The 19381-nt window shown below is 40.4% G+C and overlaps 1 protein-coding gene across 1 annotated transcript in view; it reads right to left on the reverse strand.

Annotated features, from left to right (window-relative positions):
• Positions 1-12730: 12730 nt before the first annotated feature.
• LOC124118529 (calmodulin-A-like) overlaps positions 12731-19381 on the reverse strand; it is a 29960-nt gene continuing 23309 nt past the window's right edge. The window contains exons 2-5 of the mRNA XM_046480685.2: positions 18680-18710; positions 18062-18205; positions 16289-16531; positions 12731-15124 (exon numbers count right to left, since the gene is read on the reverse strand). Coding sequence (XP_046336641.1) covers positions 15096-15124; positions 16289-16531; positions 18062-18205; positions 18680-18710 — 447 coding nt within the window. The 3' untranslated portion in view covers positions 12731-15095. The remainder of the gene's footprint in view (positions 15125-16288; positions 16532-18061; positions 18206-18679; positions 18711-19381) is intronic.

Genomic DNA, 19381 nt, shown 5'->3' on the forward strand with positions numbered 1-19381 from the left:
GTTGCCAGAAATGTAGTAACCTCAGTTAACTCAGGATATATCTCAGCAACCCTGGTTGCCAGAAAGGGGTAACCTCAGTTAACTCAGGATATATCTCAGCAACCCTGGTTGCCAGAAAGGGGTAACCTCAGTTAACTCAGGATATATCTCATCAACCCTGGTTGCCAGAAAGGGGTAACCTCAGTTAACTAAGGATATATCTCAGCAACCCTGGTTGCCAGAAAGGGGTAACCTCAGTTAACTCAGGATATATCTCAGCAACCCTGGTTGCCAGAAAGGGGTAACCTCAGTTAACTAAGGATATATCTCAGCAACCCTGGTTGCCAAATATGCCTGTAACCTTTTTTTAACCCAGTTCACTCAGATTGTAAAATTCGAACGCACGAATTTATCCAATATCACAACAGGCCACACCAAGAAAGGGTTTGAAATATTTACCTATATTTGTAACCGTGGCCGTTTTTTTCACATAACGAGCGAATGCTTTGACCACTGGGCTAGAATAAATGAGGAAATGAATTAATTTGGCTTTAAATATTGAAAAACCATCAGTACTTAACATTATTCTAATTAAATATAATCAAATTCTCCTGTGCATAAAAAGTAAGTTAGTGTGCACAACAGTACTGCCAAGACAAAGCTAAACGAAAAACAAGTCTTAATGGCATTTTTTTCCAGGTATATAAGCAGGTTCGATTTTATTCTTCTTTGGAATAACAGTTCAAATTGCTTTATTTAGATCGCCTCTAATCTAAATCAATCAACTTTATTCAGCATTAACGGATACTATGGGTGAGTGTATGTGTGAGTATGGTTTTACGCCACTTATAGCAAAATTCCAGAAATATCACGGCGGGGACACCAGAAATGACGTGTGATATGGGGACATGATACCGGTTACATAAATTGTTACAGAAATCAGTCAGGAAATTGTATTTTATGTATTTCTACCCCCTTGCAGTGATGCGTTTCTGGAAGGATCCTATGGCCGTCGGTTCAAATCTCAGATTTAACCCCATAATGATTCTTGGTTTGTAGGCGTCATATCCGTGCACGTGGGATTCTCCAAGTGGTCCTACATCTGTAACACTTCGGGTGTTCCTCAAACATTTAGCTAACACACCGTGATAAAACTGACATACTGTTCATAGCGCCGTAAGCACAACTCACTCACTCACTTATGTGCTAGTGTTTGCAGTGTATCCGTCCAGTGATCCGTGAATATTCCTGATAACAAAATCTTGGTTATACCAATACCAGTGTTAATGTAACGCCAAATGTTTGTGTCGTTCAGGATTTGATGTTCTGAAAACTGCATGTGAATTCCTGGATGTGAATTCATAACCTCATGTATTGAACTAAGTCATCATTCAACATATTATTTGTCGTCTTGATGGCCTTTAACTACATAAATGGAAGTATTATCATCTAAGAAGCCTATATCGCTGTCTATATTGTCTTCGATAACCCTAATGTGAATAATAGAGTGGGTCTAATATAGAACCTTGGGGTACTCCAGTCAAGATAGTTTTACAGTATCCGTCTATATCACTTTATTTCTACTTGCTGATGCCAATTATCGGAAAACAGGTACTTACTAAATCACTAAAGCCATTATCTTTGGGAACATTAATTAAGTATACACATTGTGTTTAACCCAATTGTTAACTTCTAAAAGGCTTTCCTCGTTTTCACAAAAAAAGCAGTATGTCTTTACCAGGATAATCAACCAAGGTCCTATAAAACTATACAGTAAGTTAACTGACTCTCTGTTGAATCAATAAGGTTAAAGGATTGTCAAATACTAAAATAACCACTACTCCTAAGAAATATTATCACATGCTTGAATACAATTTTCAAACAATTTAGTCATGCAACTAGAGCAAGAAGGACTTGTTACAGAAGCTTTAATGAAGAAGCTTTCCAAATCGTATTATAGATATTTTAAATTATTAAAAGCAATTCTTGAATCGTTTATAGTGATATACATATATAGCTATAATTATTTGATGTGACCCTGTGGTCTTAAGATAAGGCAACCGCCAGTATTCATCTTTCATAGCTTTGTGTTCAATGACTTCATGAATGATGAGGCTGAATATTCAACCCGCTCACTCACGCACTTATGCCTTTGCACGTGTTTGTGACGTTTGCCACCGGTGGGACAGGCTTCGGTAACTTTTCGCGAACACCTGGCGTCATGAATATTTCATAGTGATTCATAAACACATGATTATGCTATTTTTGGAATCGTACGATGAACTCTTCTGACAGCAGAGATTTCTTATGAGAATGGAAAGGGTTTTGTCGCTTTTATTTATCTCTCTTCACAATTACATACAAACTGGACAATGGTGACTACAAAGGATATAGAACATCAGTGTCACCTGTAGTGTTGTCTGACGTCATCAGAATCCAAGCAACGTGTGTACTTCTTTGAAGGGTCTGTTCCCCGGATCCAAATACGATATAGGCTAAACTGGTTGTAAGTGGTCACATTCAACCTCTATTAAAACTAAGCATACGAACACTGAATTCAAGATCAATAGTATTTCCGAACTATCCGCCAATCATATTACGCTACAAGTGAAAGAATTATGTGTCAAAACCGAATGAAGTAACCATTTATCCGAAATAAACATCCAGACAGGCATCTGATAAATATTTCACCTATTTTAATCGTAGCTTTGATGATAAAGCGTCAATGTTGTTTTTACACATTGTAAATTCACAAACTGGTTGATAGAAATCTGATTAAATATTTCACATACTTAATCGTAGCTTTGACGATATTGGCAAAATGTTATCTTGATATATCTTGGTTGATATAATTGTTATTCGACTAGATATAAATTAAAAAACCCCAGTTATTATTAGATATAAAGTATATATCAAACTTTAGTTTGGAGACCATAACACGTTGTTCTGAATTTAATATTCAACCATATATGCTTGTTTAGCTTAGTCCGCGCGCATGCGTCAATCACTATCAAACAAAGAGATAGAAAAAGAATGCGAACAGTTCAATTGATGTATTTTCCAAGTAATTGTTGTTCATATTAATAATAATAATTTTGGTGAAATATCACTCATGTATAACGACCGTCTAAAATGTTACTAACCGTCTCTCACAAATGAATAAATGTCATTCAATAACGGTACTTTATATCCATATAATCAGGGAATTCGGAATTGTGAGTGAAAGTGATTCATCCCTTCCCGTCCGGCCATGAATCAATATCAATGTGCAGACTATTAACAAATAACAATGCCAATGTATCATCGATAAAAGCTTGCTCTTCTTTGTCAACGAAAGCACGTCACAAATCGATATGCCAGCCGGTTATCATGGAAAAAATTACAACCAACAGCTTTCCTCGACAGTTCTCAGCATCACTGAAAGGGAATAGGGAATAGGGAATAGTGAATAGGGAATAGTGTTACTTCGGAAAAGGTGGACACGTTTGAAATTGATTGTTTTTCGCTTAAAACCACAGGGGCTTGTAACGCAAAAAAATAGCTACAATATATATGGTCACACTCAGTGACAGTATACTATACCTTTTATATATACTCTTAAACACACACACACACACACACACACACACACACACACACACACACACACACACACACACACACACACACACACACACACACACAAACACACACACACACACACACACAAAACAAAACAAAACAACAAAAACAACAACAAAAAACAACAACAATTTATATTTTTGACCATAAAAGCAAAATTAGCGGACCAAGAGGTGTATAATGAAGAGGTTTAATGTGTTATAGTGTCAGTGACAAATTTCCCGGATCAAAATGATCACAACAAGGACATGCAAACCTTTAGTCGGGAAACACGTGCTATTCGGAAAAACGCACCCAGTGCATTAACGAAAGGGCCATGGAGCTGCACGTACTGCACGGGCAGCAGCACTATTAACGGTATTAAAGTGCAGGGTTTTTGATTGCCTGGCATCTGTGTCAATCGAACAGTGACAGTTCAAAAACATGCCAAAGTTAATAGAAGTTCAAAGAAACAACGTCACAGGCCGCTTGCAGTCGGGGGAATCCCAACCAGCTGTAGCAAGGGTATTCAATGTAGCGCCAAGCACCACCACAAGGCTATGGGATCGGTTTCAACAGCATGGGTCAACACGTGATCGGCCAAGGTTGGGCCGACCAAGAGTAACCACCACCGCCCAAGATCGCTACATCCAACTGCGCCACCTACGTGAAAGGATGACGACAGCCACCTCAACCGCATCCCAAATGTCCGGACTGCGCAGAATCTCCGTCCAGATTGTACGAACCGTTTAAGACCAGGACGCCCTGTTCGACGCGTCATATTGAGTCGACAACATCGTCAAAAACGACTGCATTGGTGTCGTCAACACAGGGTATGGCCTCATCTGTGTTCAGCGACGAATAAAAATTTTCCTCCGTCGATGGGATGGAATAGCACGGGTCTACAGACGTCGGGGAGAACGTTGCGCCGGAAACAGCGTACAAGAAATGGCGAAGTTTGGTGGGGGTAGCGTTATGATGTGGGCGGCTATCTCTCATCATGGCGTGACAGGTTTGGTCCATATCCAGGGCAATCTTACGGAGCAACAATACATCAACGAAATGCTCCTACCACACGTCCTTCCAATTGCAACCAACGGCAACGGTGTATTCCAGCAGGTCAACGCTTGACCGCATACAGCACGGATCACAAAAGCCTGCCTACACGACAACAACGTTGATGTTCTCCCCTGGCCCTCCAAATCCCCAGATTGGAACCCGATAGGGCACCTGTGGGATGAATTGGACAGACGGCTACGCTGACGTCAACCATAACCACAGACGTTGCAGCGGTTGGCTTTTGCGTTGCAGGCCGAGTGGGCTATCATTCCCAATATGTGATTCGCATACTCGTCTCTTCCATGGGCAGGAAATTTCAGGCCACTGTCGATTCCAACGGGGGACATACCCGTTATTGTTGGCAGCTTAACTTCACCTTGGACTTTTCCGATGTACCAATAACTGAGATGACTACAATCACCAAGTGTTCTCTCCACAACATTTTGGCTCAATACCTTGTACGGTTCCTCGTAAAAATGTATTTTCCTACCTCACACAAATGGCTTTGCGTTTCTTTTTTGAAGAATATATAAAAGGTATAGTATACTGACACTGACACACATATTTCTTGCAGCTATTTGTTGCGTTACAAGCCCCTGTGTTCAAAACAGGGTAGAATGGCTAATAGCATACTTTAGACTTGTATCGAACTCGCGTCTGCAAAATAATATTAAAACACGAATGTATGTGTTCATAAGTAACATTGATTATTGACGCATAGGCGATATGTTCTGAATAGTGCAATTAAATCTTTTTGTTCAAGAAAGTAAATACCATCGTAGCGTTTGTGGAAATGAAAATGTGTTGAATAAGAAGTTCAAAAATACGAACCTGCTTTCCCCATCATTATTGTTGGGTATGTAGAGGTTATCACGCTTGTGTGTTTGGGGATGGTAAATATCCTGTATTAGGAATAAACACTGTATACACAGTGTTTATTCCTAGTACAGGATACTTACCATCCCCAAACACACAAGCGTGATGACCTTTTTCTCATATAATGTCATTCGTCAATTCTCTGCTCGAAAATCTCTTTCCATCTCTCACAAACATTACCTAAACATTGCAATTTTTCCAGGAATGTGCGCATTAATATATATTACGTCAGAGTGTAAGTGATGTGTCAGCCGGACAGTAACAGTATCCAATATAATTCCAACAGAAACATGTTTCTTATACAGTGGCGTAACTACATACATGCAAAACAACAATTGCCTAAACAAAGTATTTTCTTACCTTTCGCGGCAATCCATCGGTCTGTCCGATAGAGTAACTGCCCTTTGTCAAAGGGAAGCTACTCTAACCCTAGTCTATGAAACGTCACGGCCACAGTCAGACGTTGTTGACAGTCGGCCTGTCTTGTCATAACGTTACAAAGTGCAGTCAGATGTACACACAGCGACAAAACGAAACAAGGTAACAATTCGAACAAACTTCAGCGAAATCCAACTGTTTAATTTGTGGAAAAGGTTCCAAGCCGCAGAGATCTACAATCACAGATTGCCCTCGCTAAATTGTTTCGCAATTTATATTTCCAAAGGTGCCAAAACTTGTAAAATGCCTAAGCTTCGTTACAGTTGGACACTGAGCTTCAGTATATTAGACTATTCTTTTCATAATGATAGCAATTATCCCAGTAGTTTCTCCAGATTCCCGATGGTTAATTCTGACTCGATCGCCGAATGACAAGGGCGACGCCATGTTTGTTTATAAAAAGTGAAAGTAGTCCATACTTGACCTTTGATATGTGCATCTCTATCCGCATATGACCCCAATCGTCTTTATCCGTTGGCTTTATCCTGACGAGAAACACATCTATCATATGATAAATCTACATGTATATATGCACGACGTCCTCCGTACCAAATGATACTATAATGCGGAATTGTGGTAGTTCGGAGTCGGAATGTACCCTCCGTGTTGACATGATTATTATATAGTCGGAATAGTACAATGAACTCTGCTTTTAACAAGGATTTATTAACATGGAAATGATTTTGTCGCTCATATTTAAGACTGTGTGTGTGTGGATGTGGATATGTGTAAGATAATCTGAATACAGTATGGGGACACAGGTGGCAGAGCCGTCTGAGGCGCCGCGGAGTGCAGAGTTGCGTCCCTTGGGCACGCAAGAAACCTATGCTTGTGGGTTCGAATCCCGGTTCACCCCGATTATGTTTCGTAGTTTGTTAGCACCATGCCTGTGCTCGTGGGTTTTACCGAAGTGGTAAACGTCCGAGACCTGCATCACTTCTGTCTTTCCTCCCACATTAAGCTGAAAAGCGCCGTTAAACCCAACTCACTCCTTCTTTCATAGAGCAATGTTTCATTCCAAATAAGCACGGGGCACGGTAGGCCCAGTCGTATAAAGAGTCACAATTCGCAGTGCAGAATTGCGCCACTGTAATCTAAAATCACACACTTACCCACTGAATACAGTAGCACCTATTGTGTTATGTTCGAGTTGTATGCAGTGGGGTCGTTGATTCACAACCACATGATATAGTACAATGGACTCTGCTTTTAACCGAGATTGACATGTCGATGCGTCTACGATGATCAGAATACCGTAACACCTGTTCCTGTTTTATGCAATTGGGTCATTGATTCATAAACGCGTGCTCGTGATTATAGTCAGGTTGTTTCGCTTTTATTTCCATTAAATGTAGGTAGTTTAGATGTATTACGTGTCTCCCCGTGAAGGTCCGGGCTAGACAACAAGTCTTAGTCTTCAGCAATCGACGCTTGCCGTAAAAGGCGACTATGCTCGTCATAAGACGCAACTATGCTTGTCTTAATGGGGCCTTTACACAGGATGGCGACCTTTGTGCCTCCCGTGTCCGACCATAGAATTTGCCAGGTCGCCTGTTAGAGGCTCAGAGGAGGCAGAATGGTTGCCTAGGTCGCTCGAAGGTGGTACACAGGAGGCTCAGACATCGCCATGGACGCCATGGTCGCCGTGAATTTATGAACATGTTCAAAACAGTCGCACAAAGGTCGCCGAGGAGGTTGGTTGTTCAAAGGTGGTTCAAAGAAGGCAGAAGGGAGGCACAAGCATTATCGTTGTTGCAGAATGAAGGCACAGTGGTCGCCCACTGGTCGCCAGGTAATAGATGCGTTCTGAGGAAATATTTTCCCGTCAATCTGGGCGATGCTTCTGCCTCCCTTGTGCCTCCTTTGAGCGATTAACAGCGTGCATTGAACGATGAATGTGGCGACCGCCGTGCCTTCATTCGGCGACCACGGCAACCCTTGAGACACCTCCTTTCTGCCCCCTTTGAGCTACCTGTAGTGCCTCCTCAGCCTGCCTATAAATAGAGGGCTTGTACCTGCAGTGTTTCATTGTGGTTGCAGACGCTGAACAACTCGAGCAGTTACTGCTGAGCAACTGCTGGAGCAGTTACATAGAAACATGATTGTCTGGGTTTAGGCGACCATTGAGCGTCGTGGCCAGGTTTTGATCGCTCAAAGGTGGCACAAAGGTCGCAGCCATGTGTGAAGGGGCCTTTAACTATGTTTCGGGGCTTATTAATTTTCTAATAATCGAATGGGTTTACTGTTTTATTGTCAGTATCTACTGTTGTAATATCTCTGACATAAATCATTGTTTAAGACAAATAATGCAACCCTGGAGAACTCATTGATCAGTGTTTCAAAGATATAAACATAGCTCTCAAAGCATTCTATGTACTATATATAGTTCCCTGTGGCATCGAGGACCTAGGGCGGGTGACCGACAAAGTACACTCCAAGTAATGTATACTTACAAGGAATAGATTGTTTGGTTGGTTGTTTATCGCCGCACTCACCAATATTACAGTTATATGACGGCGGTCTGTAAATAATCGAGTCTGGACTAGACAATCCAGTGTTTGACATCATGAGCATCGATCCACGCAATTGGGATACGATGACATGCATCAACCAAGTCAGTGAGCCTGACCACCCGATCCCTCTTACGACAAGCATAATCGCCTCTTACGGCAACATGGGTTGCTGAAGACCTATTCTAACCCGGATGTTCACGGACAAGGAATAGATACTTCCAACCAAACAGATATATGTATATGGATATTGAGTTCTAAAATTAATATAAGAATTATTGCAGAATTAACTTAATATTCTTATCACCTGCATTTTTATTAACCGGCTCAGTTTGGATGCAGATAAGAATATTTAATATCATGTCTTTGGATGACATTTAGAATTGATACAATAAGGAAGAGAATTTATGGATGTCAACTTCTTTATTGCCCATATTCCATTTGCCCATTGCCTTTTCTTTCCTTCCACCTATCAGTGTTAATTACCTTGCCTCCCGTTTGCCCATTGTCCATTGCCTATTACCCGCTTTGGAGGGTAATATATTTCTCAGCGGGGGAATAAACCTCTTATACCCCGCCACGAGCAATGCAGGCTAGGTACTTTAGACTAACATCTAGTCTCTGAAATGAACACATCTTACATAAAAAACAGTTGTTCAGTTATCTTAATAAAAATATAATAAAAAGGAGCCCAGTGACTCTCTTCATTTTCAGATACTGCAGTGATGTAGACTTGCCAAACATTATAGACTTGCATGGGCTGTTTTTGATATATATTTGTATCAGGGTCTGTAAGACAGACTAATGGGTACTTGAGAGACAGAATAAATACCTTATACCCCGCAGCAATGCAAAAAGTCCCCCCCCCACCCAGTCAATGGAGGTCACGTGGCATAACGCAAGTTAACCTCAGCTCAATGGAACAGCTGCTTTCTATGAATTTCAATTTTTTTGTTATTTTGTAATAATGTCGGTTAGATCAATTCGTTGTAGCCGGATCACTCGGGGTACATGGGGTTTATGCGTCCCTCGTTAGGTTTATTTATACTACTCACCTTTGGCTCGTTTTATGCGTCCCACGTTAGCTTTTTTATACCTCTCGCCTGCGGCTCGTAGTATAGAACCTAACGCGGGACGCATAAAACCCATATACCCCTCGTGGTCCTGCTACAACTTATAAGATATTTTTTATTGCCAAGCAAATTTAAATTACGGTCGACGCGAATTCATGAATAAATAATAAGTATTGCAAGGTAACAGGGTCATGCTAAAAATAATTTCCGAAACGGTTGTTAAGTTAATAATATATAATATTCTAAGCAACATAACACGACACTAAAAGTCCAATAAAAATTAAATTACGGGCGACGCGAGTCACTATGAATGAATTAATCAAATCCTCTAAGGTCACATGCTCCTTGTACAAAATTATTTTCAAAGCAGTTGTTAAGTTCCAAATAAATTCCAAGCAACATAAAACGACACCAAAAGTGATGCTCTGAAACAGGGGGACATTAAACTTCATAATTCATGTCAACAAGATTCCCTGATGTTTATCGTCCACATGTGTCTCACGCCTGTCAGATATTCTGCACTCTAGCATGCCATGCATGAACGTACACGTCAACAGGCAATGGGATCTAACAGCTGGTTGCAGAAATAACTAGCGCTGTAGCTGTCCTTACTTATTAATGAAATATGGTCCTAGCAGCACAGTTTCTGGAAGGTCATTACGCGCAAGTTCCACATCATTGAAGGGAAACCATATGACTGCCATTCCCCATGATGTCTCAAAAACATATTTCCTTGTAATTATTTATTTGTTGCTGTTATAAATTGTTATTTGACATACGGCCTAATTCCAACCGGCATATTTCTTTTCAAAACCATTATCCATGTTGGATAAAAGCTTTTACTGAGCTTGGGTTGTGTTTTGATCGTGGGGTATTTCCTAGATTGCACCATTGTATTGCCCGATCCATGAGTTTCCTGATGATGATTGCTTCATAAATATTGCATGCTACAAACAACGAGGCGTGAATATCTACACGTCAGTAATTACTGGTAGTGTGGAATGTGGTGGATCTGACACTGAGGGTACGGGGACGGTGGGCGTCGAGCGGATGCCCGAATTGGGTTGTACAGCCAGATATATCACAGCTGTACAGCTCATGAATGAAATCAACCCTGCAGCTGGTCCCCGATCACCAAAGGGATTTTAGCCCTAAGACGATTAATTTATTAATAAAACATACTTGCACTTTTACACACTCAATAATATTCTGCATCTGGATTGAACTGGGTCCCATGAAGCTATATGACATAGATTTATTGTTGTTTGGTGAGTAAATGGTGTTTATGGCAGTGTTCAGCAATATGCCATCTATGTGATGGCGGTCTGTAAATGGATGAGTCTGGGTCAGACAACCGGTGATTGATATCACGTGCATCGACTTTGTCGGCCTGTCTGTCTGTTGTTTAACGCTGCACTCAGCAATATTACAGCTTCATGACGTCGGGACCAGACAATCCAGTGATTGACATCATAAGCATCGATCTATTGGGATCGGTGACATGCATCAACCAAGTCAGCGAGCATGACCACCCGATCCCGTCAGTCAAAGACAAATATGACAATCATGGTTACTGAAGACCAATTCTAACCCAAATCTTCGACTGAAGAAACACTAGGTATGTGTCCTATGTTATCGCCAATCCAGGAATTCGTATTGTCAGGCAGTAGTACCACCCGATAGCCATTTCAGTCGTCTTCTTATGAGGATGATGTAGTATGACAATGTAATGCATGGTTTGAAATGAATGTTAACACCTGGGAGTTCTAGATCGTATTATTGTAGTCATATTGAGAGAAGATACTAAATATGACCTTCATCTTTGTTGAAGGTGTTGGCTAAATATTACAGGAATCATTAGAGATACAAACCGCAATAAATATAAATTACTGCAATATAAAACACTTAAATGTAGAAACTTTTGGATTTTTCATCACCAATGATGAGATCAATTAATTAAATCTATTGTTAGAACATCGAGACGTTATTTTCATAAGCATTAAAACAACGTCAAACAAACCCCTCTGTGACGTTATTTTCCTTAGCGTTAGAACAACGTCATACAAACACCCCCATGTGTTAGAGTGACGTCACACAAAGTCTCGCGTGACGTTATTTTCATTAGTGACAATGCGATGATCTTGGCCGCTTCGCAAACAATCAAGATAATGGAACAAATGGCAAGCTCAGTGAGACTTACTCGTGTATCATGTACTGTCCAATCAGTATAGCTTTGTGTTTAATGTCAGTATAGCTCTGTGTATAATGTCCGTATAGCTCTGTGTATAATGCCAGTATGGCTCTGTGTATAATGTCAGTATAGCTCTACGTATAATGTCAGCATAGCTCTCTGCATAATGTCAGTATATTTAAGTGTATGTCAGTATAGCTTTCTGTATAATGTCAATTTACCTTTCTGTATAATGTCAGTATAAATCTGTGTATAATGCCAGTATGACTCTGTGTATAATGCCAGTATAGCTCTCTGTATAATGTCGTCAGCATAGCTTTCTGTATAATGTTAGTATAGCTCCGTGTATAATGTCAGTATAGTTCTGTGTATAATGCCAGTATAGCTCTGTGTATAATGCCAGTATAGCTCTGTGTATAACGCCAGTATAGCTCTGTAAACATTATTTCAGCTCTGTGCATAATATCAGTACTGCTATGTATATATTAGCACTACAGCTCTGTGTATGTTAGTATAGCTATGTGCATAATGTCAGTACAGTTCTGTGTACAATATCACTACAGCTCTGTGCATAATGGCACTACAGCTCTGTGCATATAATCTCAGTAGAGCTGTGTGTATAATATCAGTATAGCTCTGTTAATAACGTCAGTATAGCTGTGTGTATAATATCAGTATAGCTGTTTATAACGCCAGTATAGCTGTGTGTATAACGTCAGTATAGCTCTGTGTATAACGTCAGTATAGCTGTGTGTATGTCAGTATAGCTCTGTGTATAGTGTCAGTACAGCTCTGTGTATAATGTCAGTACAGCTCTGTGTATAGTGTCAGTACAGCTCTGTGTATAATGTTAGTACAGCTCTGTGTATAGTGTCAGTACAGCTCTGTGTATAATGTCAGTACAGCTCTGTGTATAGTGTCAGTACAGCTCTGTGTATAATGTCGGTACAGCTCTCTGCTTAATGTTGCAATGTCCAAAATAAAAAGAATGATACAAATATGGCTGCAATTTCAAAACCTTTAATGGATTATACGTGTTGTCGCAAATGTCCAACACAATGGTACAAGATGAAGTATGTTACAGAGGTACGAGGCTCAAGCAGCCGCTGCAGCATATATAATGCGTCCATCACGCCCCATCCACCAGACAATAACAAACTCGCTAAGCTGGCTGTCGCTACGACCATGATGAAATTTGCTGGGAGTTTGTGAGGAAGAAGCAAGTTGGGTTCCTTGAAGATCTTTCCAAAACTCTTTTAAAAATGGAATACTTTCCTTGTCTTTCATCCCTTACAAATCAATTAATAAACGATGTCGGAGAAAGCCATTGTATGAATATGTAAATCTATTTTCGAAAAAGATACCTTATATTAAATTTAACGTCCGTGATATCAAGCTAATCGCACATATCGGAGAATTTGGGCAATGTAATTGCTGATAAAAAAAGGTATATCTAGGGATCTCCAAATGTCATACGAACACTAAACTGATTATAGGGTAAATGACTTATAATATCTAAAGAGAACTTTAGAAAATAATAGGACACTTTCACTCTGATCGTTATCATATACATATTTTATAAATCACTGCAGACCTTTCACATAGCATACCACTTGTATACAACGGACAGCAACACAATGCCACATCAAAACACATATAGATACAATAAAGTAGGAAAACCATTTTTTAATGACCACACTTGAATATGCCACATGTAAGTCGCCAATGTGTGTATAAAGTTGCACAATACATAGGCACAATGTTATCTGGTAAGTAGGCAAATCTGTAGGATAGAAGTACATGAATATATATATGTTGAGGAATTCAAACAAAAGAGCTGACTAAGCAGGACATATTCAATGTACCCATATCGGTAACAACACGGTTAGGACAATACCCTACACTAAACTGAAAATACATCGATGAACAAAATGCAGACAGTGAGTATGGTTTTACGCCGCTTTTAGCAATATTCCAGCAATATCACGGCGGGGGACACCAGAAAATGGGCTTCACACATTGTACCTCTGTGGGGAACAGGAAGTAGAATGAAGTTTGAAAAAGACTTTTAAAGTTCAAGTGTTTTCGGCGTCATCTTAATACAATCCTATTTCAAACTTAAATCATGTGTTACCATAGCAGTAAAAGATATTGAAGAAATCACTGATTCTTCTATTTTTAAGGTGTCTTAAAATGTGGATAAAGTGGGATAAAACTTTCTTTAAATTAATATATATTCGCAAGGGTCCACCATAAGCTAGAATTCAGCCGATAGGGGTTACACCATTAGAGCATAACACGAAAGAACACTGTATAAATATTTGTGTGAATATATAAGTTATCAAACGTTGTAAATTTGGAATGTGGGGTAAGGAAAAATGGATGTAAACAATAAATATGTGACATGAGCTGTGACACATCTCAGTCACGTGACAACCATAACGTATATTAATTGCATATGATTGCATATTTCTATGACGAAAAGAGTGCAGTAGATGGAGAAATAAAAAACAACCTCCCAATTTGTCATGGAAGTAAACATGTGTATTACCCGTAGCCATGGGATACCATTTATCCATTTATCATTTACCGAAGTTACTCTATTACAGTATGGTAGGGCCGTGTAGACTATTATTAATATTATATTAGCCTACAGATTCGGATTACAAATAATCAATGCCAGTGAAGATTTTGAGAAATCGTTTCCCGGCGTTGCTTTACCTGATATTTAAATTGAAGACGTATGTGGCTATCTAATAAACTCCACTTCATTTTAGATGATAACGATGATAAAATTGATGTCACCTTTAATGTTCAGTCATGGCGTTTTCGTAATTCCATCGATTTTGTGGTGAAGGTGATAATAGACAGAGGTGAAGTGATTCTATGTGGAAGGATGTTTCTTGATAGTTGATGTATATCTCCAATGCCGCTGGTTACAACCCATTTGCTGACAGCACACAGTTGGGTGATGACGAAGACGAAATTGGTGCCGCACTACACGAAAATGATGCCCATTCATCTCGTATGTTGACAGTCCCAATAGCACATGCACCCATTCAACCATGACACTACCTCTTATAAGCTCTTCGCTGATTGGCTGTTTCATATAGTCACGTGATCAGGTAACAGGACAATACACGACAATGATTGGTTGATATCACAACTTGTAAAGGCTGCCAACATGTAGATCCAACTCGGATTGCTTTAAGATTAGCATTTTATCTTGAAAAATTTATAAAATGCGAAGAAATCCAACGAATATATATATATAAACATACGACATAAAGGTATAGTTGAAAGCTGCCCCAACATAAGATGGTTCCAGGGGCATGACGACAAACCACACAGCCGGACAGGGTTTCCAGATCACTTCGATGTCATCATCCGTACAAACTCTGCAACATAAACCGTAGCTGATGATGTCTCTGAGTGGGGCTAGATCACATATGCTCCATACCAATCATAGAATTCATAATATACACAGGGTAACAACAAGTACCATCATTTAACGCCTCTTGGTATGACGCGGCCAAGGATCGAACCCCGGACCTTCCGCTCTCCGGGTGGACGCTCTACCACTAAACCACGGAGGCGGCCAAATAAACGGGAGGATGCTATATATGTTTGTAGATGACAACTGCTTCATGGACTCGCGTAATTGAGATGATAATACACCATTTTGACTGGACTTGCGCAGCTGTTACTTTTCCAGAGACCGTTCCACGAAGTGATCTTAGCTCTGAGGTGATTGCTACTTTCATATTTTAACATAAGCTTACGATCATTGTGGCGCTAAGATCGCTTTGTGGAACGGGTCATCAGATCTGACAGTGGTCTTTATATTCAGTGTAATAGTTTAAACCTAGATTTGATCAATCTCATCAAAATTTGATCTCACTACCGCGACACAAAGATCTGAGGACATACCATTACAGGTGAGGTGAGGTGAAATTGGGTTTAACGTCGCGTCCAAGATTATTGCACTTATATAGCGACGTGCATGTACGTGTGTGTGTTTGTGTGGCTGCTTGTACTAGTCCGGACTGATGCCGATTTATAGTGCTAGCTCACTGAGATACCATGCCGCAGTTTAACATGAATACCCCACTCAGACACTGTATACTGACTCCGAGCCGACCAGTCCTTGTTTTAGCCCCTTAATGCCGAGCGCCAGACAGGGTAACAACAATACCATCTTTTAACGTCTTTTGGTATGACGCGGCCGGGGATCGAACCCCGAACCTTCCGCTCTCCGGGCGGACGCTCTACCACTAGACCACGGAGGCGGGCCATACCATTACAGGTCACAGAAATGGGAAGCCATCATATTGCTGTTTAGCGGGTTTAAAGAGGTTGGTATATGCTTAAAATATTGATAAATGTAAATGATATAATATAATATCAGGCGAGATACAGTGCTTTTCAGTTCGGATTTCACTTTTAATGCCAAAAGGTTATAGTTATATTTCACGTTTGTAGTGCGCAGAGGTGATCACTGCGTGCTATGGTATGCAATAATATCAAGGGTAATTGGTATTTTTGCACTTTCATACGCTTACCTTCATAATTTACTTGTCCATCACCATCAATATCTGCTTCCCTGATCATTTCATCTACTTCCTCGTCTGTCAACTTCTCGCCCAAGTTTGTCATGACATGCCTCAACTCAGCTGCACTGATGTAACCGTTGCCGTCCTTGTCGAACACTCGGAACGCTTCCCTGAGTTCATCCTCAGAGTCAGTCTCCTTCATCTTCCGCGCCATCATGGTGAGGAACTCTGGGAAATCTATAGTTCCATTTCCTGCAGGGAAACAAGAGGGGAAATTGACAGACTACTGTGTAGAGCCCGAGTTTCTGTGTGTAACGCAGTAACACCAACCTGCATTATTCAATTGGAGTAAACCATCTAAAAATGCGGGCCTTCCATTTGTAAAATTAATCAGTGAAGCAAGCAAGGGCAATCTAGAATTGAACATGTCAACAGAAGTAGCATAAATATGCTAAAAAACATATTCTAATCTGTTTTGTTCAAAATGAGTTCATAAAAAACCCGTAGAAAACGTGTGTTATAAGGTCTTCGTGAGCTCTACGGCATTGTGACGTACTGCAGACACCACTGTTGATTGTTTTGGTTAGTGTCTTGACGTCACAACAGAAATGACGTTGTAATGTATAATTGTTGACTATATGTTGTTGCCAGCGGTTTCGATCAATTTAGAACACAATACAGGTATAACAAAATGTTGACCATAACGAGTTAATTATTGCATTATTTATTCTTAGGGGCGGTGGGGTAGCTTAGTGGTTAAAGCGTTGTCTCGTCACGCCGAAGACCCGGGTTCGATTCACCACATGGGTAGTTTGTTTGAAGCCAATTTTCCGGTGTTGCCCGCCTGATATTGCTGGAATATTGCTAAAAGCAGCAAAAAACCATACTCACTCACTCACGTATTCTGAATTTACGAACTATTTCGGAACACGATATGCAGATGATTTCTACATGTCAACTTTCCCTTTATGTCGAGCAATATTCTAGAAGGTTTAGCCTTTGGTGACGACATTTCACAACTTGTGTAGTACAATCGAGCATGCTCTTTCAACGAAGATTTCGAAAGAGCGTAATACGCCTCACGCTGAAACGTGGTCTGATTAAGGTTACAACAGTCAAGGCCTCAGCAAAACTTTCAAAAAGATTTATGATATACATGTGGAGGTCATTTCCGTGTTTTTTTTCAGGTGAACAATTGATTTGCCTGTGCATGTGTTTGTGACAAGTGCCACCGGTGAGGCAGAGCATGCTCACGTTCTCGCGAACACCTAGTATCATCACTATTTGATAGTGATTCATAAATATAAACTTATGATAAAGTCGGAATCGTTCTCTAGTCTCTGCTATTTAGTAGAGATTTCTTGTGATGATGGAAATTGTTTTGTCGCGTATATTTAATTGTTGACATGCTGTCAGTTAATGTTGTATGTCGGTGAAAGTAGAGTGTCAGTTTGTCTCCAACAATAAGGATGAAGAAACATAAAACTATGCATTGATTTTCAGACACTGGGGTATTAATCGGTAATCCATTATGACATGTTAACCTCGACACTCCTGTAGGTCATCTAATATAGGTCATCTAGCATCGCATCACCAAGGCGTTGGCTTTCCGGGATGCCATTTGTATTGTGAGAAACGACCCACGCTGTTTCCTCTATTTACAGGCCGCCGTAATTTAGCTGGATTATTGCTGAGTGCGGCGTTAGACAACGCACAACAAAGCTCACTCACTCACTCGGTCACTCACGCACACACGCACGCACGCACGCACGCCGCACTCACCATCAGCATCTACTTCGTTGATCATGTCTTGCAACTCTGCCTCTGTTGGGTTCTGACCTAGTGACCTCATGACGGTTCCCAACTCCTTGGTTGTGATGGTGCCATCGCCGTCTTTGTCGAAAAGGCTGAAAGCCTCTTTGAATTCTGTACAACATGCAGAACATACTTGCGTAACAATAGCAGTAAGAAATGTAAGAATATACTCGTTATCTGGTTTCTCATTATTCGTTTACAATTATTATACCTTTTAACCAGAAGGTACAAGTGCGAAATGTTACCACAAATTTCATTTTTCCTCACGCTCTCGTGAGATCTCGAACATGAACATGACATTTCAATGTAAGTAATATTTAATGATAACCACTTCCTATGTAAATGGGTCATGGGTGAAACATGATACATTAGAACAGGTATGTAAAGGTGAAACAATCCGAGAAACGCCAAGGACGTCATTCTGAGCCGTCGCAGTGCATAAATATTCAAGCAGTCTGGCGGAAGTGTTGTCATGACATGTAACCCAATACTCTTTTCTGAATACATTTGACGTTTGCAAATATCAAAAATCAATCTTTATTCGCGAAATCGAAGAAATTTATTTCTAAAGTCTTTAAAACTCACCTGCTATTTGCTCTTCCGTCAGATCGGTTGCCTGGAAAAGAACAGAATCACTTGTAAGTTAATGTTAAATAAGTCATGACATTGGAAATTGAACAAAATAACAACAGGGGAGTGCTCAGTTGTGTGTATGGCTGACAGATTTCTTGGGGAATGAACAGTAAAACCAACGGCATATTTTATATATATACTACTCAAAAGAAGATAAGGAACGCCTGCTTCTTTCACATTAATCACAATAGTTAATCTGTCATGCCATGTTGTTAACTTCTTTTGAGTAGCATTCTGTATAAAAGAGAGAACTTAAACCTCGGATTATGAACATATCATAATAAGGCACGAAGGCTATAGATGAGGTGAGTTGAAATGGGGTTTAACGTCGCGTTCAAGATTATTGCACTTACAGAGCGACGTGCATGTACGTGTGTGTGTGGCTGCTTGCACTAGTCCGGAATGATGCCGATTTATAGTGCTAGCACACTGAGATAACACGCCGCAGTTAAACATGAATACCCCACTGAGATACAGTATACTGACTTCGAGCCGACCGGTCCTTGTTTTAGCCCCTTAATGCCGAGCGCCAGACAGGGTAACAACAAATACCATCTTTGGTATGACGCGGCCGACGGTCCGGCGGACGCTCCACCACAAGACCACAGAGGCGGTCCCGAAGGCTATGGAGATATATTGAATTTTAGTTGATGT

Source organism: Haliotis rufescens, unplaced genomic scaffold, assembly GCF_023055435.1.
Source record: "Haliotis rufescens isolate VD_foot unplaced genomic scaffold, xgHalRufe1.0.p SCAF_3, whole genome shotgun sequence".
NCBI classification, from domain to species: domain Eukaryota; kingdom Metazoa; phylum Mollusca; class Gastropoda; order Lepetellida; family Haliotidae; genus Haliotis; species Haliotis rufescens.